Source organism: Pongo abelii, chromosome X (genome assembly GCF_028885655.2).
Source record: "Pongo abelii isolate AG06213 chromosome X, NHGRI_mPonAbe1-v2.0_pri, whole genome shotgun sequence".
In the NCBI taxonomy this organism is placed as follows: domain Eukaryota; kingdom Metazoa; phylum Chordata; class Mammalia; order Primates; family Hominidae; genus Pongo; species Pongo abelii.
The window spans coordinates 10144025-10164591 of record NC_072008.2 but is presented as its reverse complement, the minus strand read 5'-3'; the positions used below and the strand labels follow the sequence as shown (position 1 = coordinate 10164591).

Here is a 20567-nt window from a genome sequence, read left to right as displayed (position 1 = left end):
TGAATCCATCTACGTCCTGTAAGCCCCCACATTAAGATATCCTATCCTTCTAGGCCAAAAGCAATGTGTAACCTCCATGGATTGGTTTAGGATTTTGCCTGTGACTTCCGCTTTCCTGAAATTTACCTCTGCCTTTAAAAACCCTTCCCTGTAAGGCACGGGGAGGCTGAGTCTTAAGTGTGAGCTGCCCAAATCTCCTTGTTTGGCGCCTGCAAATAAATGCCCTCTTTCTACCGGTGCAAAACACCTTCGTGCAGACACCTGGTTTTACTGCACCAAGCGAATGGACCCCAGTTCCGTTCTGTAACACATCCCCGCACCTATCCAAGCTCCTGGCAGCCACCATTCTATTTTCTGCCCCTGTGAATTCGACTACTCCAGGAACCTCACGACGGTATTTGTCTTTTTGTGCTTTTCTATTCTCTTAGCCAGCCACCAGTAACTCATTAGCATATAGAAAGATTTTTTTCAGGCTGAGGCAGGAGAATGGCATGAACCCGGGAGGCGGAGCTTGCAGTGAGCCAAGATCGTGCCACTGCACTCCAGCTGGGGCGACAGAACGAGACTCCGTCTCAAAAAAAAAAAAAAAAAAAGATTTTTTTTTTCAGATTCTAAGGATTTTAGGAGTTGTATGCCAGGAAACATGCAACTCAAAGAGTTGAAGACCAAATAAATATTCACACTGGCTTATTCACTCAGCATGAGTCCTCAAAGCTCATCCATGTTGCAGCGTGACAGAATTTCCGTCCATTTTAAGGTTGAATAATATTCTATTGCATGGATAGACCATGTTTTCTGTATCCACTCATCCATGATGGGCACTTTAGTTGCTTCCACCTTTTGGCTACTGTGAATAATGCTGCTGCTATGAACATGGGTGTGCACATATTTCTTCAAGATCCTTTCAATTCTTCTGGATATACACCCAGATATACCCAGAAGCGGGACTGCGGGATCCTACGGTGGTTCTATTTTTAATGCTTTGAAGAACCACCATAATGTTTTCCATAGCAGTTGCACCCTTTTATCATCCTGATGTTTGTAAAATGTAAATATAAATTTACATTTCTAAATGTGAACCCTTTCTAAAACTGCAAACCTCTGTACAAGTGTTTGCCCGCTTCCCTGACATTGCATTCTCCAGAAGCCCCCTTGCTCTCTGTGACATGAATGTTATGACAGCAATGTCTCCTTTGGCGCCTCCCTCTCAAGGGTGGGAGTTTGTGTTCTTTTATTTTTTTTCTTTTTCCTACTCACCCACTATACTAACTTTGTTGTATCTGTGATGCCCACACAGAAAGGGAGAATGCAAATGTGGTGAAGAACTAACAACTGTGGGATCCAGGTGAGGTGTACAGAGTATTTGTTGCATTATTCTAGCAACTTTACTGCAGATTTCACTTTTTCAAAACTAAAAGTTGAGGGAAGGGGAAACACCAAATAACCCTCCCACGGCCACTCGCCCTGGCTTGGGCTGCTGCTTTTTGAGATCTCAGAAAGTTGGACAAGGGCCATGACCAGCAGCCTGGTCCAAAACAACTAGGAACCTGCTGTGGGTCACAGCTTGGGAAGCTGCCGGGGGCAGATTTCACTTTGTGCTTCTGGGTGAGGGCAGGGGCGTGAGGGTGATAAAATACTTTTGTGAGCTGAACAGTGGGGAAACAAAGTTTCGAAACAGCATTGACAGAGTCTTCCCTGACCTCACAGGCGCTGTAAACATGAGACTTCTCCCCTAAAGACGGGGTGACAGTACAGCTAGGACAGCACTACATTTCACAAAAGGGGAAGAGGAACTACAAATGTCCAAAACCTATGGGACTCACGAACCCTCCGGAGCCTCTTTGTCCCTGAAGGTGGGAATGGATCAGCTGTGCCTATTCAAGCCCTTTACAGATCTCAGGGCCATTCACTTCTTTTCCTCAGCTCACAGTAAACCCAGCCTTAGCTGTGGCCCTCAAATCCAACAGCAGTGTCCATTTTACACCACAACACCCGGGCCACTGCGTGTGTGTGCAGGTCAGCCACGTGGCTCTCCTCCCCGGGAGCCCCGGCTCTGCTTGCCTTTGGTGCATCTTCCCCCATCCCCTCACACTTCCCACGAAGAATTTGAGGGCACACAGCCTCTCCTTCCAGGGCATTATACCTGGTACGTATGGCAAAATATTGGGGGTGAGGGGTTCCGGAAAATCTCCTATGTTTTCTACTTACCTTAAGAGGTGAGGGCTGAAATTTCTCGGGGCTGTAAGGCCCTGCCTGAGCAGCAAATGGGTGGCCCAGGATGGAGTCGATACCCATGCAACAGGGCTCTGGGTACGGAGGGCTGGTCTGGGTGCAGTTGCTACAGCCGCTATCCACCGAGTCCGCTTGCCAACTCCTGAAGGCGGACATTGCAGAAGCCCAAATGGTCACCAAATGGGATGTATTTCATGCTACTCTTAGAGCACAGTAGTAGAGGTAATGCAATAAAACCTATTTCTTTCCAATGATTGAAGACTGTTGCGTCTCTCATAAAGCAAAAAAGGGCGCTTCTGTTTTCCAGGGAAGATGGCTCTTGAAGGACTGTCCTTAAGAGGGGCCTTCTCTGTCACCAATGGCAGCCACTGAAGATCCCAGAAAACTGCACCACTCAGCCCCAAACCCCTCCCAACTCCTGTCCATCCCTGAACACAACACCTTCCCCTCTGCATGCACTATCGCTCCCCAAAATAAATTCCTCTGTAAACTAAACTCAGGGAAAGCCACTGGGAAGCAGCAGGAAGCCCTGGAAAGATGGTGCACTTTATGGAAAAATGCAGAAGTACAGCAATATGTACAGCACCTCCAGAGACGATGAACGCAAGCCAGGGCACCAGGGGCGCCCATTCTCCGGAATCATTCATCTATGGCATGCGGGTCTCCACGGGGCCAAGGATTCACCAATAGGCTGCTTCAGGTGAAGCAGAAAGGGACGCCGCATGACCTCATTTGTAGGAAGTGTCCAGACCGGCAAGGCCATAGACACAGAGGACAGATTTGTAGTTGCAGGGAATCAGAGGAGAACCTGGGAGCGCACTTGGCTAGGGACAGGCAGAGAGTGTGTGATGAAAATAAAATGCTGTAAAATTGACTGTGCCCATCCAGTCCTAAAAACCACCTAACTGTGCACTTTCAATGGGTGAACCGCATGGGAGGTAGATGATATCTCAATAAAGGTGTTAAAAAAGAAAAAAATCCAACAACTTCAAGGGACCTTATTGTATCCAATCCTGGGAGAGGGCAGTGCTTCAACAGCCCCACTCTCGACAAGAAACTCCAGGACAGACAGAAGGAAAGGGTGAAAAGCACACGTGAGAGTCAGGAGAGAGAGTTCGGGGAGCTGCCCTTGTCCAGACCAGCACTCAATTCCCACCAGAATCGACTTCTGGGCAGTGGTGCCTAAGGATTGCCCAGCACCTTCTATGGAGGCATGGCTGAGGAAAGCAAGTGCACCTCAGAGAGAGGTGCACACTGGCTGTCTCCCCAGAGAAAACGTGCTTTCCCTCGACAGTTTTCACAAGCCTTCTGACCACAGGGCACCCATGCTCCTTTCCAGGGAGGGCATGAGCCGGAGCCTGCCCGCTGAGCTAACCCTTACCGCTCGGATACGGCCTCGGCCTGTTCCTCCTTGCGCTCCATCTCCAGGACCTCCTCCTCCGTGTACTCCAGCTTGGCCCGCTCCTCGGCCAGTTCCCTCTCCACCGCCTGCAGCTGTGCCGTGGTTCTGGCCAGGAGCACCGTCACCGCATCCTGCAGGAGGAGGGGGTGCGTGAGGACAGCTCAGGCCAGCAGACCCTGCGCACAAGGCAGGTGTCCACATGGCACAGGTAGGAGGCCACTCTGCTGCCCTTCTGTGAGAAGAAACTCACCCTACCTAGGTCTGTGGTGGAGGCATTCATGTGGCCTCTTCCTGTAGCTCTGTGGGCTCATATTTAAAAGGAGCCAGTGTACCACCCATGACCATGAACATAGTTGCATTAAAAAAACATTCTCATGCAATGGCCATATGGAAACTCTACTCCTTTACCCCACTATACTGACTTATGTCTACAAAGACACTTCTAAGAAATGACTTCCCCAAGATAAAGCCAGTCTCAGGGTCGCGAAGGCAGCAGTGATCAGCTCCTTAGAGCAGGGCCAAGTACCGTCTTGCCGGAGATGGAGATGGTGTGTGCAGGGTCCCGGGCGGAGTTCTCTCCTGCACACCCAGCCTCTCGCGTCCTCGATGGCTCAGAGCTGGTGAACACCTGGACGGAATGCCAGCGCAGCTGCATCTCACTCAAACTGTCATAGTCAGCCAGGTTAATCTGAGCAATGCCCTGCAGGGGTATTAAAGAAATGCCAGAACAGCCACTGAATGATTTCGCCGTGATGACTAGAGTCCTTTAAAATATCCAGTTCAGGCAGGGCAGGTGGCTCATGCCTGTAATCCCAGGATTTTGGGAGGCCGAGGTGGGAGGATTGCTTGAGCCCAGGAGTTCGAGACCAGCCTGGGCAACAGAGCAAGACTCTGCCTCTATAAAAAATTTAAAAATCAGCCGGGCATGATGATGTACAACTGTGGTCCCAGCTACTCAGAAGGCTGCAGTGAGCCAAAATCATACCACTGCATTCCAGCCTGGGCAACAGAGTGAGATCCTGTCTCAAAAAAATCCAGTTCACCCTTCAATCTTTGTGTGTGTGTGTGTGTGTGCGTGCGTGCGTGCGTGCATGTGTGTGTGATGGAGTCTTGCTCCGCTGCCCAGGCTGGAGTGCAGTGGTGCGATCTCAGCTCACTGCAACCTCCACCTCCCTGGTTCATGAGATTCCCTCGCCTCAGCCTCCCGAGTAGCTGGGATTACAAGCGTGCGCCACCACACCCGGCTAATTTTTGTATTTTTAGTAGAGACGGGGTTTCGCTATGTTGGCCAGGCTGGTCTCAAACTCCTGAGCTCAGGTGATCCACCCGCCTTGGCCACCCAAAGTGCTAGGATTACAGGCATGAGCCACTGTGCCCAGCCTACCCCTCAATCTTAACCAAACAAGACGTAAAATATTTCATTTCTACTTAAAGGACTGCAGCACAATGAAAGCAACTGCAGAGGAGTCTAATGGGTGGCTCCCTGGTCGCCTGTTCCGCCCAATCAGAAAGTGCTGGGAAGGGAACAGACAGGGCAAAAGAATGGGCAACCTGGAGTGCTGGGCCAGGCTCACAGCTCTCCTGCCCTGATGAGGCAGATTCGCTCAGGAATTTCTGAAATAAGAAACGACTGCTGAACTCTACATGCCCTAATTGTGCCGCTGAGGGGACAGAACCAAGAGAGAACACTCCGGCCATGGAAGGAATCCACCCTGGCTTCCAACCCTGGCATGGGCCCTGGATGGCTGGGATACTGAGGACAAACTGCGGATTCTCCTGAGGCCTTGCCCCGGGGTTGCCAGGTAACGTGCAGGGCGCCCAGGTGAATCTGCACCTCAAATAAACAACACAGGGTTTCCCTGTGAGTCTTAAACACTGCATGGGAAATACTTACACTTTAAAGAGCATCCATAATTTATTTGAAATGCGAATTTAGCTGACTGTCTTGTATTTCTATTTGCTAACTCTGTCAACCCTACTTTGTTCCCTGGACTGAAGATGGGGCTGACGCAAAGGCATCCCACAGGGTTTTTGAGTACTAGTTGAGAGGACACATTTAGAGGACAAGGTGCTTGACAAGATCACTGGTTGGATCATCCCTGTTTGTATTTCCAGCCACAGAAACACTGAAGAAGATCACAACTTCCAAGCAACCCACCACAGGAGAAAGGGAGGATGGCAGAGGGGAAAGGAGGGAGGGAACCAGAGACGGAGGCAGAAGAGAGAGAGGGAGGCCAAAAGGCAAATACAGACAAAAACTAAGAAAGTATCACAAAAGAGTACAAGAGAAAGAAGGGAAAGAAAGATACACACACAAAAAAAGACCGGCTGACTGAAACACAAAGGAAGGAAGGAGGATGGGGGCGGGCGGAGCGCCTGGCACCATACCAGCAGTTCTTCCTGCAGCTGCGGAGTCACTGAACACACGTATAACTGAAGTGACTTCAGTGTCAATGTGCTGGAATGCACGGGGATTCTGAACACTTCATTAAACACCAGCGGCACCTGGAACTCCAGAGCCTTGGAGCAGTAAGTGTTGGGCGTGCCCGAGTCCAGTGGGGGCAAATAGACACGGATGTGGCTGCAAACAGAATGGGGGAGGGAAGAGCGCGTGCAGGCGGCGCTCACAGATGGCGCAGTCCCAGAGCAGGCGCGACCTACATGATGCGCACAGACCCCCCACGTGCAGCCCCCTTTGGGCAGCTGTGGCTACAGTCTCAGAGTCCTTTGCAAAAAGTTCCTTTCTCAACTAAGCATAGACCGACGTACCCCAGGGATGGGGGAAGTCACCCACAAGGAGGATGACTTCCAAGCCAGGACTGAAGCAGCAGACGCTTCCAGGCCCTGCTGCTCCCCATCTTTTTGGGAATCGCCCCTCTGGTCTTTCTGCATGGCTCCCCCACTGCTTTCTCCGCCCATCACCCATGGGGTAGCCCGTTTTTCCCACCCTCCCTGCCCTAAGTCTGGGCACATGGGAGGGGCTGAGCCATCTGTGAGCACTGCAGAGGTCATTGGGGTGGCCGAACCCCAGCCGAGCCCCCAGCTGCTCACACTCAGGGGTCCGGAGGCCTTTAGAAGACTCACCAAAGGGGCCCCACCCTGTGACTTGAAAGGACCATTACAGGCATGGTCACCTGCTTGGGTAAGTGGGACCCTCCATCAGGCCCCCATCTGGGGCCATGGAGCTCAGAGAGGCAGCACTCCCACGATTGAGGCAAAAGTCACCAGCTGCTCCCAATGCCTATTTCCTCCTCCCCGCTCAGTCAAGGACGCCCTGGTCCCAGCCAGAGGTTTCTCAAGATCACAGAGCAGAGCACGACGGCATCAGCAACCCCATCCCCGGGCCAGGAGGATGCAGTCCTGTATGGCACAGGCAAGTGCTTCCTCCACGCCAACATGGCACACACTAGGTTGGCACCAGCACCGGCACCTTCACTGGCCTCAAATCATTCACTAGACTCTTTTGAAGACTTTACACTTCAGACACACACTCCCTGGTGCTTTCCTGGAAATTCAGGCTCCCAAACTGTCTTTTCCCTCCTCAGCCATGTGGCCGGCTGGCCAGTGCCCTGGGGCCTGGCTTACACTTTGCAGTCTTCCTTCACCGCCAGCCCCGCCGGGTTCTTCAGCTGCAGCACGTGCACGAGGAGACACTCGCTGCCGCTGTCGCGCCTAGGAAACCAGACACGAGTCACAGACGGCAGGTGCCCCCCAGTGAAACCATCCTTCTGACTCAACTGCAGCAGTGGCCATCCACTGCCTGGGATTCTGCCCCACCCTATCCCCAGGGGACATCTGCACCTAGTGGGTAAAGCCCAGGTACAGCACGGTCCCCGTAACAAAGAATGACCAAATGCCAACCGTGCCGGGTGGAGGAGCCCTGGACTGCAGTGACAAGAGCGAGCAAAGGAAATGGCTGGGACCCAAACACCCTGTCTCCCTCAGGGGAACCTCACAGTCACTGCCTTTACTGATACTGTAATTAGAAACCAAAAATTGTTGTCCTGCCAACCAGCAGATTACTTCCTTGATGGTGAGGGAGGGAGCCCGCTACCTGTGCTGCAGTGAGCAGAATCAACTGGCAGACATGGGCACAACTGTCCCCAAGAGCTGCACTTTGCCTGCCCAAGCCCCCAGCTCCAGGAAGTGGCGGCTCCCAGCTGTGAATCTCCGTGTTGGAAGACAACAGTGGAGCCACTTTTCCCTGCCACTCCTTCCTGCCACCTCTGTCCCCTCACCTGAGACCTCGGGTAACAAGGGTCCCTCCAGCCCTGTGTGTGCAGGTGGGAGCCACGGGTTGGGCCCAGTCTCCAGCCCAGCCCGAGGGGAAACGGGGTAGGGTCTGTACTCACAGGAGTCCCACGTGGATCTGGGGGTCTCCGTTACTGGCCGTGTCTCCGTAGGCAGGCTCCTCGGCATCTTCATTCCTGAACACAGGGGTAAACGCAACCAACTTCATTCCTGAGGGAACCGGTCGCTACAGATTCTGCAGGAGCTCCCTCGTGCTGAGAGAGGGCTTTGTTAAGTTGTGACGTTAAGTCAATGAGGTCATCATGTGTCTGAAGGAACAGGGCAGGCCCCCCAGAATCCATGAGGCATCTTACTGGGTACCTGCCTACAAACTGCTGGGTATTTTTGTTGTTGTTTTATTTTGTTTTCTTTCTGAGACAGAGTCTGGCTCTGTTGCCCAGGCTGGAGTGCACTGGTGCAATGTCAGCTCACTGCAACCTCCACCTCCTGGGCTCAAGCGATTCTCCTGCCTCAGCCTCCCCAGTAGCTGGGATTACAGGCACCCACCACAACGCCCAGCTAATTTTTGTATTTTTAGTAGAGACAGGGTTTCACCATGTTGGCCAGGCTGGTCTTGAACTCCTGACCTCAGGTGATCCGCCCACCTCAGCCTCCCAAAGTGCTGGGATTACAGGCTTGAGCCGCCGCCCCAGCCTTTTTTTTTTTTTTTAATGTTGTTCCTGTTTTAGGAAAATAACTTTGTGGCTGGGCATGATGGCTCATGCCTGTAATCCCAGCACTTTGGGAGGCTGAGGTGGGTGGATCACTTGAAGCCAGGAGTTCGAGGCCAGTCTGGCCAACATGGTGAAACCCTGTCTCTATTAAAAATGCAAACAAAATTAGCAAAGTGTGGTGCAATAGATCTATAATCCCAACACTTTGGGAGGCAGAGGCGGGCTGATCGCTTAAGCCCAGGAGTTCAAGACCAGCCTGAGCAACATGATGAAACCCCATCTCTACTAAAAATACAAAAATTAGCCAGGCATGGTGGTGTGTGCTATAATCCCAGATATCTGTGGGGCTGAAGTGGGAGAACGGCTTGAGCCCAGGAGTTTGAGGCTTCAGTGAGCTATGATTGCACCACTGCACTCCAGCCTGGGCGACGGCGAGAGCCTGTCCCAAACAAACAAACAAAAATAAATAAAAGAAGAAAGTAACCTTGCATGCCTTTCAAAGCCACATGTGATACTTGGGGAAATGTTCAAAAATTAACTTTAAGTGAACTGTCTTCTAGATATCGGAGACTTAAATTGTACGAAGAAATAATGACATCAAAGATGCCCGATCAAAATAAAGCACGGAATTCCAAAAGGTGCTGTGTCATTGTGAAACCATTCCTATAGCTACGAAAACAAGGAAGGGAGGGAGGGAGGAAATTCATTTCTAATGAATGAATGTCCTTTCCAGAAAAGCAGGACTCTCCTGTACATTGATTCTCCTTTTTGAGCTCCATCAGACTCAAGCCTTAGGCCCCCAGGGCCAGGGAGAAAGACTTCTTTCTAAAACTCAATCACCCAAAGGTGAAAGAAGCTAGAAAAATATCCTACCCCTGGAAAAATAAACAAAGTGTCAGTGTATGAAAGTTTCAGTACGGAATCTTTTTGTGATTGCCAGTAACACAGGTGATTCTGCGTACGGAGAACGGAATAGTAAGACTGGCTTCAGACCTTTTGGTTAGAGGTTCAAACACCCCACTGTCGCTGGCTAGCGAATAATCCGACAGGCATGCGGAGATGCGGCGTGCCCTCCTCTCCAACCTCTTGGCACTGTCTTCTCGAAGAGTCACTGCTGCAAGTAAGGGACACACACAGGGTCAGGAAATAACAGCACCGGGGACTGGGGTCCTTGACGCTGGAGCACACACTTCGTCACTGAGTGTTTCAGAGACTCGCTGGGACACACACACGGAGACATGCTGTGCTCTAGTTGTTTTTCATATTGGAAAATTGAAGAAATGAACTTCTGCTACCTCTTGGATTCATAAATCTATTTCCACCCCCTTAATGAACACACAGAACATAAGATGACGATGAGAAGCCCCTCAAATGGCACTTTCTGAAAGCCGCGCACACCCACGAGACAGGAAAGCAGCATTAGCCTGATGGGAACAGCAGCGGCGCTCGCCAAGAGGTCATGGTTTTCACTGCCTTCTTTATGCTGTCGGGTATTTCCCATGTTTTATACAACAAATACTGCTTTTATACTCAGGAAAAAAACATTTTAATTATCCAAATAAACCCTAGAAAAATTAGCAACCTTCAAAGCAGAGAACGCAGTTGAACCCACACTCATTCTCTGAAAACACCACCTGGGAGGCCTGCCGCCCCGGGGGAGGAAGCTGGGGCTCAAGCCTGGCTGTCTCAGTGACCGCAGGCAGGAGCCTTCCCAGCCGCCCTTCTGGGTTAGCACGCTGCTATTCCTGCTATGCTTATTTTTATCTTTCACATCTATTTTATTCAAGAGCCAAAAATAGCCATTGAAATGTTTCCTTTTAACATTTCATCAGCCGTTTCTACCCATTTCCTCATAGCAATAAGTTCCTTTTAACAAAACCAATACAAACATGTATATCATCTTCCCGCACTAAATGCAACTGTGAGCCCAGGAGTCTGTTTTCCGGAGGGGCGCACTCGGCTGGAATATGGAATCAAATTGGAAGCCCCAGCTGGGCACTCCACCGTCACTCAAAGCCAGCTCCCGCTTCCGTCTCCGCACTTTTCTTTGGCTAAGTTCTAGAAACGGAAAGGGTTGACCTTTGTGCCTTCCTAAACTGAGTCCACTGGGGACCATCTCTCCTTTCAACCAAATTATCATCCACGCCAATGAAATACAAACACGTTCAACAGCACACGGAACACATGGGGCTGTGGCCTTTGGCCTCGTGAGGTCAAGTGGAGGCCGAGTGAATCTTCCAAAGGTCTGTCATACCACATCTGGAGAATTCGCTGCTTCTCCCCCATCAGCCAGGGCTGGAAGCCAGCCTCCATCCTGGGGTGGCCGGAGGCACTGCCTCTCAGACAGATCAGGACTCCAGATGCCAGCTCTCCTTTTTATCCCTGCCACATGGAAGGACCCAAATACCTGGCCCTCAACTGCAAATGGAAGCCCCCCCATCCACTGCATCAAACCCCAGCAAAGGAAACCACCACTACCATTTGCATTCCCAGCCTTGACACACGTGGTCCCCAGACTCAGCTATAGATGCCTGCAAGGAAACAGCACCAGGTAATGAGCCTAAGCACCTGCAACCACCCCAGCCCAAGGCACAAGTCTGGCCACATTTCTCTTTCATCATTGTCATATAAGTCAACGCAGAGAGAAAAGAAATGAAGGAGCTAATCCTCGAAGCCCAGGCTGAGTCACTGGACCCACAGGGTGTGTGGAAGTAGGAATTGCCAGGAGGAAGGCCCATCGGCAACTGCCCCAGCTGAGAAAAAGCACAGACTCCATGCTCCACACCCTGGACGCCTGCCCTGGGGCTTCGAGGCAGAGGTGCCAGGAGCAGACCCTCAGGAGCAGTGCCAGGGAGACAAGGGTCAAATCTTCCCCATGTTCATGTGAAAATCTCTTTACTCCCTTTTCATCATTCAAGAGAGACAGACACTAAGAGCCAAAGACGTGAACACTGCTTGGTAAAAAGGAAGAAAATATAGTGAAAACCACAGCATAGCAAAGCTGCCAGGTGGCATATGACAGCAATGAACGCCATTACATTCCAGAAACAAACACATACAGGGAATGAACAGTGAAAGCTTCTAGGAAAGTTCTCAAACAGCTTTTGTAGCCGCCATGAATATTAACAATGAGATAACGCTAAGGCCAATTGCTAAGTTGTGTTGAAGCACAGCTATAAGATAACCCTCGTTGGCCACACCCCAGCCATCCTGAACACATCCATCCACAGCACAAAGGTATGCCTGGGGCCTGAGCAACAACACTGAGCAAGGGGACTCCCAAGGCCACTTACAGTGAGCACTTCTGTCGAGCCGCATGAGAAAAGATAAAAAAAAAAAAAAAAAAAGCACAAAGTGAAAACACTGCAGAATTTAAGCCAACAACATTAGACGGAGTATCAATATCATAAAAACATCAATATGAGCAAAGTCAAGATTTTTACGGGTTTTGATTAGCAAATACTAATGGGTAGATGAAAATAGCTAAGTATTTCATAACCATAACACATTTGACTTTTAAAATCCAGGGAAGACAAAACTGTAACAAAAACGTAAATAGTATGAAAGATCACAGTGTATTGCCCCACTCCTCTGACCTGCCTTCTGTTTCCTCCGATTGATTGAAAACACAAGGAAAAAAATCATTCAGAAGCTGGTTTGCAAGTTTGGACAACTTTGATTTTTATCTTACAAAAATTTTGTCTTACCAAGACTTGCTGGGGGCCAAACTTAGACCGCAATGTTCCCAGCATTGATACAATGTTCTCAGCTGATACATGATGGGGCAGGGGAGGCGAGGAGCCCCCGTGTCCATGCCTGAAGCTGGCTACCCAACCCGGCCCTCTGGGGACACCCAGCAGGGTCAACTATTTCAAGTTTCTAAGGACACAAATAAATGTGTCCTTGGAACAACATAATATATGTGTGTCCTTGAAACAATGTAATAGATGTAACATACAAAACCACCACCAGATGGCAGTATCATAAAAAGCTACCGCTAGGCGGCAGTGTCACCCAAGAATCCACCACCAATGTCATATAAGAATCTACCACCAGATGGCAGTGTCACTCAGGAATTTATCGGCAGTGTCATATAAGAATCCGCCACCAGATGGCAGTGCCATACAAGAATTCGTCACCAATGTCATATATGAATCCGCCACAAGATGGCAGTGTAATACAAGAAATAATCACGAATGCCATATAACTCCACCACGAGATGGCAGTGTCTACACACGTAAGCAAATACTTCCCAGTCCAAGAAGTTTCAACCATTATAGTATCTGCCACGGAAAGCAAAGGAAAAAATAAAGAAATCAGGATGTGAAATCAAGTCAGCGCTTCTCCCTCCCACTCTGTCTCTCCTCTGACCCAAAGTGGCCCTTGGGCCTTGTGCAGATTTTATGCCTAACTAGACTGACATTCTGGAATCTCAATCCCTTAAGGAGAAGGTGGTGCGAGAGAGGAGGGAGACTAAGAAAGAAGTCCTAATTGGATATTTCTTTTTTGACTGAATGGAATAAACACGGAGCAATCAACCTGTGGTTATAAAGAGGAACAAAGCTAATGAAGGATACCTGCATGTATGGGCTTCAGAAACAATGTATCTGGGGATACCAAAGTGTGTCTGCAAACACAGGGGCAGACACCAAAATAGAGATGCCAAAAAGCCGTGGGGCAGTCTCAGAACATGATGGCCTCTGGTTACGCACGTAAGTGCCAACAGACTACTATTTTTATAGAGTGATCAAGCTATGTATTGATCTAGCAATCCATCTATCTCTTGGGTAACAGAACGGTGGTGAATGGAAGGGGTCACAAAGATCACTGCATTCAAGGGTGGAAAAGGCTATGAGACTCAGTCCAGGTATGTGTTCAAGGTCACACAGCTAGAAGTGGACAGGGCAGGGAACAAAATCCTGGTCTCCCAGGTGCTAGTTTGAAGCTGTTTCCACTACACCACACTGGTTCTGCTCTCTAGTTTTATTTCTACACTTTGCCGCATAAATACTCCATAGTACGTGACTAGGGTTTCTCAGCCTCAGCTCTCTTGACATTTGGGGCTGGACAGTTCTCGAGGGGGAGGGGGTGCTGCCCTGTGCATGGTAGGGTGCTTAGCAGCATCCCTGGCCTACACTCGCCAGATGCCAGGAGCATCTCCCATCCCCTAGCTGTGACAACCAAAAATGTTTCCAGACATTGCCAAATGTTCCCCAGGGGCAGGACACAAAAACACCCCTGGCTGAGATCCCCTATGCTGCACAAATTATCTAGTGTTTGCCTAAATGGAACATTTAAAACATTTTTGCTGTGCAAATAAAAGTCAATTAAATGGGCTGAACTTCAGGAACGGGAGACCTTGTTCTTGATCCTCTTTAAAACCAAAGGAAGATAAAGTTGCCATGGGTGGCTCAGAAAAGCACACGGGGTCAATATTCCCTTCAGTAGCAGTTTGGTCTTCCAAGCAGACTACAAGCTGAAAGACCCCAGCTCCAAGGAGGAGCTGAACCAACACCAACTGAATGCACGAGGCTCCACGGAGCTCCGTGTTTTTCCATTTGAAGAACCACCAGAGAAACCAAATCAGTAGAAATGACTGATACTTACAGGCATGTCTTTTGAAATTACACAATTATTTTCACTTCCACATTTGATAGAATTATGTTCTTGAAAACTATGAAAACTATAAAAGATAAAGAGATGTCAAAGCAACAAAAGAAGTCGAGATTTCCACTAGCTACAACCAGACACCTGTTGGCATAAAGGCCTCAGGCGGGCACACACTGACGGTTCCATCTCGGCACACACGCTGCAAAGGTCATGAGGGCCCTAATCCATCTCTAGCAGCCTCTGAATGTGGAAGACTGTGTGGTTCTTACCCTAGTTTTCAACAATTAAGTATTTTTTGAAAACAAGCCAAATACCTAGGAAAGACAACTTTGTCAATTTCAATGATCTTTCCCCAACACAGATCAGAAAGAGCAGGTGCGTGCTCTTCCCGATCACATCCATATTCCTAAACGTCAAGCTCACCATGGACCTGGAAAGCCAGCCGTCCTCACTCTGGACCCCACAGTTTCCTCCCTGCAGGTAACCCTCGCCCCACAAGAGGCCGCATCCGCACTTACTTCCACCCACGGGAGCGCTGGCTGGTGGGGGTCCTCGCTCGTGTGGCCCTTCCCCGTCCCCGGGGACCCCGTGTGGCTGAAGGGCCGCCATGCCTGGTAAGTCTTCGTCCCCCAAAGCCGAGGCGTGTGCCCGCAGTCTGTCCAGGGCGCCCAGGCCTGGCCCCTCACAGCTGTCTGCCAGCTGCGCCAGTGGCGAGTCCCGCGAGGCAGGGAGGAAGGGCGTGTCCAGGGGTGAGCTTGGGGGCGACAGTGAGGACAGGGAGGAGCGGGAGGACAGCGACGCCAGGGACTGGGGCGTGTCCAGGGACCGCCTCTGCTTGTGGAAGCCCGAGGGGCCTGGGGGCTCTGAAAAGGGGGCATCTCGCCCCAGCGAGTCGAAGGGAATGAGGTCGAAGCGTAGAAGCTGGCCGCCCTCAGCGTCGGGCTTCTCGTACTGCGGGAGGCCGTAGATGTCCGTGAAGCTGACCGAGCTCAGGGAGCCCCGGCTGGAGGCCAGAGACCCGCGGCTGGAGGCTAGGGACCCGCGACTGCTCCCCGAGGACACCGTCAGGGTGCTGGCACACAGGCTGAAATGAGACAGCATGGCCATCTGAGATGGCAGGGCAGCCACCCCTGCTCACCCTGTGAGCCCGGAAAGGGTGGCAGAGAGCAGTGGGCAACAGCAGAGACCCGTGCCCAAGTCCCACTCCCAGTCCTGGCTGGAACACATACTAGCCAGGTACACTTGCTCAAGCCATTCATCCCCTCTGGGCTCCCACGAGCTCACTGGGGCTGGGGTGAGAACAGTTCCCACCTCGGGGATGGTTGGGAGGAATATCTGAGAAAATGACACATCTAAGGCCCTTGACATTGCACTCTACCATATGGTAAGGGCTGAAGAATGTGCACAGGGCCATTCTTGAGCAGCCAAATCTTACTAGCTTAACAAATTCATATGCTTTTAAAAAAAACCCAAAATAAAAATGGGCACGTGTATAGATGTACGCTTCTGAAGCTGTTAATTAGGTTACAAAATCCTTGAATACATTTGACTTCAGGCATCTTATTTACCCTGAAGCCAAATGTGGTTCTCTCCATATTCCTTGAGTCACACAGTAGAAGCGTGTTAAACATATAATGCATCCATTCCGTGTTAACATTTCAGGTCAAGCTCCAGTAGGAGAAAAACAAGCTACAAGAAAGGAGTTCACAAACCAGTCACTGGAACACTATGAACAAATACAGTTTTCTCTTTGAAAGTGACCTACCTTTTTAACTGGGACTGGAGGTAGGATGTTAAGCGGGTGGCTTCTTCCAGCTGCATAAGTAGACAATTCCTTTTTTCCTGAAGCAGAATCCTGTAGGTAAGAAAACAGTCGATTAGCACATTTCAAAGACAGGGAGAATATTTTCATAACAAGACATTCCACTATCAATTCCCTCCAGCTGAATCAGGTTGCAATGACCCCCCATTCTCAAAGCACCCAGGTCACAAGGGCCAAGATCACAGAGACTGCTTTTGTCCCGTTTAAAAATACATCCCTGGCACCCTGAGCAGTGCCTGCTACTCTGTGGAAGCGCCAGGCACAGTGCACGGGGGAGGGGATGCGTGAGAAGGAGTGGGCACAGGGATGGGTCAATGTGTGGGTGGGTGGCTGGATGGGTGAGCTACAGGTAGACAGATGGGTGGGCGGCTAGATGGGTGGGCGGCTGGATGGGTGGGTGGCTAGATGGGTGGGTGGCTGGACGGGTGGGTGGCTGGGTGGGTGGGTGGCTGGACGGGTGGGTGGCTAGATGGCTGGGTGGGTGGCTGGCTGGGTGGGTGGATGGCTGGCTGGGTAGGTGGCTGGATGGGTGGGTGGATGGGTGGCTGGGTGGGTGGCTAGATGGCTGGCTGGGTGGGTGGCTGGGGATGGCTGCTTGGATGGGTGGGAGGAGGGGTAAGTGAGCAGAAGGACAGATAACTAGCAGATGAGCTCAAACGCAGAGCACGCAGTCATCTGTTGAAATTCCTTGGAACAAATCAGATTCCCTCATACTAGGCCACCTTCTAGACAAGAACAAATATGATTCTAAGATCTACACAGTTAAAACATTAGAAGCAAATGAAACAAAATAGCAGCCGTTGCCATCTCCAGCTCATGGGGTTGGAGGTATTTTTGTTTTCCTTCCTTCTACTTTTTTCTACTTAGTAATTTTCTAGAATAAAATTTGTTCCTACTACAGTAAGCCCACACCTAGAATCAAGCCTACCATGGATAGGCACTCAATAAACAGTTGTTGGACAACTCCATGAATAAATATGTTCGCCTCTAGCAGGAAACACTCCCGGTTTACAAATGGAAATGACACTGTGACGTGTGGCCACAGTAGGCCCCTTTAATACCTTCCTCTTTCCACCAACAGGGAAGGGGACATGCCAAAGCGGTTTAAAGAGCTTGGCTAGGTGGGAGTGAGAGGAAACCAGACACAGTGTCCGACAGCAGCCTGGGATTCAGAGAATCCCACCTGGCCAGTCACTCGCAAGCTGTGTGGCCTTAGGCAAATGTCTCACCCTCTCTGAGCCCTTAGTTTCATTACCTGTAAAAATGGAGTCCACAATCTCCAGCTCAGGGAACTGATGCTGCATAGATAAAATAATGTACGGCAGATGACACGTGATCGACAAAGAGCTGCTATCACCCATAAAGGAAACAGATGCGCCACCAACTTAGGATAAGGAAGACAAACCAGTCTGAGTTTGTTTACGAGTTTCAACCACATGCCAGAAATTCTGATGAGGCTTTGTTTCTCTTGATGCAAACAAAATTCCAAATGGTGCCATGCAGAGGTCAGCTGGCAAGAGAGTACAAGCATCGTCCTAAATGGAGCCACGACACAACCCACTTTCAAGTTCAATATCATATATTGAAACCAATGGTTTCCAAAGCACAATCCAAAGACCCCTGCGGATCCCCGAAACTCCTTCAGGGGTCCTACGAGGTCCCCTCCTTCCCAATGGCATATCGGTAGGCAGCTAGATGGTCTTCATGTGTTCACTCAAAATGACCCTATCTCAACAGGCCCGATGCACCAATGGCCAAAGCAGCTGCCTTCTAGCAAGCCAGACACTAAAGAGATGGATAGCAAGGGCAAATAATACCACTCTTCTCACTATAGTTTTTTGTTTCAAAAAAGTTATCAGTCATAAAAATGTTACTAATATTAACACATAGTAGGGTTTTTATTGTCTTTTTTTATTTGTTGAGATGGGTCCTTGCTCTGTTGTGCAGGCTGGAGTGCAGTGGTGTGATCAGAGCTCACTGCAACCTCCACCTCCCGGGCTCAAGCCATCCTCCCACCTCAGGCTCCCAAGTAGCTGGGACCACAGGCACGTGCCACCACACCCAGCTAACTTTTGTATTTTTTGTAAAGATGAGGTTTTGTCATGTTGCCTAGGCTGGTCTCGAACTCCTGAACTAAAGTAATCCTCCTGCCTTGGCCTCCCAAAGTGCTGGGATTACAGGCGTGAGCCACTGTGCCCGGCCTATTGTTATCTTTAATAAATAAATATTTAAAAAATTTCCCAGGGCTAACTTCTAAATTAGCAAATACCGACAGATAAAAATCCACATAAACACTGATAGGTCCCTGGGTGGGGAAAAATGAAAAACAAAACAAAACAGTTAGAAAAAAGAACTTTAAAAAAACCAACACAAACAAAAGCTCTTCGGGATCCTCAGCATTTTAACATTGGAAGGAGGTTCTGAGACCAAAATGAGAACAGCTGTAATAAACTCTTGAGTAGAATGTTCTAAGATTCCACTTACCTATAATATTTTAATTTTTAAGGAAAATGTTTTGATAGCTTGTACAAATGAAAGTAACGTTTAAAAAGCAATTCTGGGGCCGGGTGTGGTGGCTCACGCCTGTAATCCCAGCACTTTGGGAGGCTGAGGTGGGCGGATCACGAGGTCAGGAGATCGAGACCATCCTGGTTAACACGGTGAAACCCCGTCTCTACTAAAAATACAAAAAATTAGCTGGGCGTGGTGGCAGGCGCCAAGTAGTCCCAGCTACTTGGGAGGCTGAGGCAGGAGAATGGCGTGAACCTGGGAGGCGGAGCTTGCAGTGAGCCAAGATCGTGCCACTGCACTCCAGCCTGGGCGACAGAGCGAGACTCCGTCTCAAAAAAAAAAAAAAATTCCACTGAGGGGCTTATAGAAAGGCACACTGCTTTGTATGCACTGCCTCATTCCTTACTGGTCTTTGGATTCTATCCCTGCTTTTCAGATGAAGAAACTCATATAAAGTAGCTTGCCTCTACTACGCAAGTTCAAAGTTCAGTCAGGCTGGATTGACCCTAAAGCCAAGGCACATTACCAACAAACAGGCATTTCCTTTACCACTGAAAAACATTTCCCCAATTTTCTGTGATACTCACATCCTATCTGACGCTTATCAAGGGCGATATCCTCAAAAACCCCATCTTTTTCAGAAGATGGAGAGCAGAGAGTTTTCAAAGAGAGTTTAAAAGTGAGTTCAAAATACATCCCTCATTGGGCTTTGGAGCTGTAACTTGGAACCCACTCTCACAAGCACCGGGACACTATTAAGTCACAGAGGACCCCAGGGGCAGAGACAACACCAGCAGAGCATATCCAGTGGCAAACAGTGACCAGCCCCAGGAAGCAATTTGTTGTAGGGAATTTACCCAAGCCCGGTCCAAGGCTATTAACTTTTTTCTTAATGCTTTTCAGAAATTCTAACCCAACCTGAATTCTATTAGCTCAAATCCCAAATTAATAGAATCTAAATTGAGTTCCTACTGAAAACTGGCTCCACTCTTGAGTGACCAGGGTACAATTTCCAACCCATCGCTAAATCCGTCGGCGCATTCCAGCTCTGTTTTCACACATATGACATATAGATACATTCATATGTACGGCTCAGTTTTAGACTGTCTTTAGTCATGACTTATTTTCAGACTGTTTTATCTGTAGTGAAAAAAGTTTTAGATCAAATTCCCCCCTTCTATCCAATACAACACATTTGTCATTATACAAACAGGTGCATTTCAGAGTGCACAAGAGACAGCGCATCTGGATACAAGATCACACACAAGTGCCCATGAGTGCCCACATGTGTAGTCTAATTTTATGCGGGTTATTCTGAAAGTTGCAGATGACTAAAAATGTAACTTCCTTACCAAACAGGGGCCATGCTGGCAATAACTGAGACATCTAAAAACTGGCTGGAACATAAACTGCTAAAATAAGAGTCTTAGACATTTGCCTGACTTCTGTACTTATTTTTTCAACAAAAAGAAAAGGGGATACAGTTTCCTGGCAGAAAACTGGCCAGGGCCCAACTCCTAAAGCACATAGCCTTGTGTCTCCAATTCAAAGGAAACGAACTTCAAAGAATATTTACCACTGCTATGAAATGGAGTAGAAAAGCTAACAGATTAAGAAAATATAGTCTAATTTATTGTCTTTATTTACTTTACATAAAGTACTTTATTGTAAAGATGTCATTAAACTATGACAAAGGAAAACGTGACTTCAGGTTCAGCAGAACCAAATTTTTGCTTTTTGATAGATCTTTCATTTTATAATCACCCCTATAATAAAAGCAGTCATCCTTGGAAAGAGAATTTCTCTGGATGGCAGGCATCTTGCAATAGAACCGTGGGGTTCTCTGTTGAACATGAGCATCTTGTATAAATGCCTGCCACACACTAACATGAGCAAGCTAAAATAGCAAAGGATGTCGCAAGCGCTGACACGAGCCATCCGAGAGATTATCTAGGGTATGTGTCCTTCACCTCAAGCCTGCTCCCTCAGCCCAGGAGACATGTACCAGCTCCCTCCAGAGATGCTG

The 20567-nt window shown here is 49.2% G+C and overlaps 1 protein-coding gene across 3 annotated transcripts in view; it reads right to left on the bottom strand.

The window, feature by feature from the left end:
* WWC3 (WWC family member 3) overlaps nt 1–20567 on the bottom strand; it is a 128202-nt gene that overhangs the window by 12091 nt on the left and 95544 nt on the right. For all 3 annotated transcript variants that reach the window (XM_024240837.3, XM_024240838.3, XM_024240839.3), the window contains exons 10-18: nt 15974–16063; nt 14727–15292; nt 9592–9712; nt 7987–8061; nt 7220–7306; nt 6023–6215; nt 4161–4334; nt 3614–3765; nt 2209–2374 (exon numbers count right to left, since the gene is read on the bottom strand). In XM_024240837.3, the coding sequence (XP_024096605.2) occupies nt 2209–2374; nt 3614–3765; nt 4161–4334; nt 6023–6215; nt 7220–7306; nt 7987–8061; nt 9592–9712; nt 14727–15292; nt 15974–16063 (1624 nt within the window). The remainder of the gene's footprint in view (nt 1–2208; nt 2375–3613; nt 3766–4160; nt 4335–6022; nt 6216–7219; nt 7307–7986; nt 8062–9591; nt 9713–14726; nt 15293–15973; nt 16064–20567) is intronic.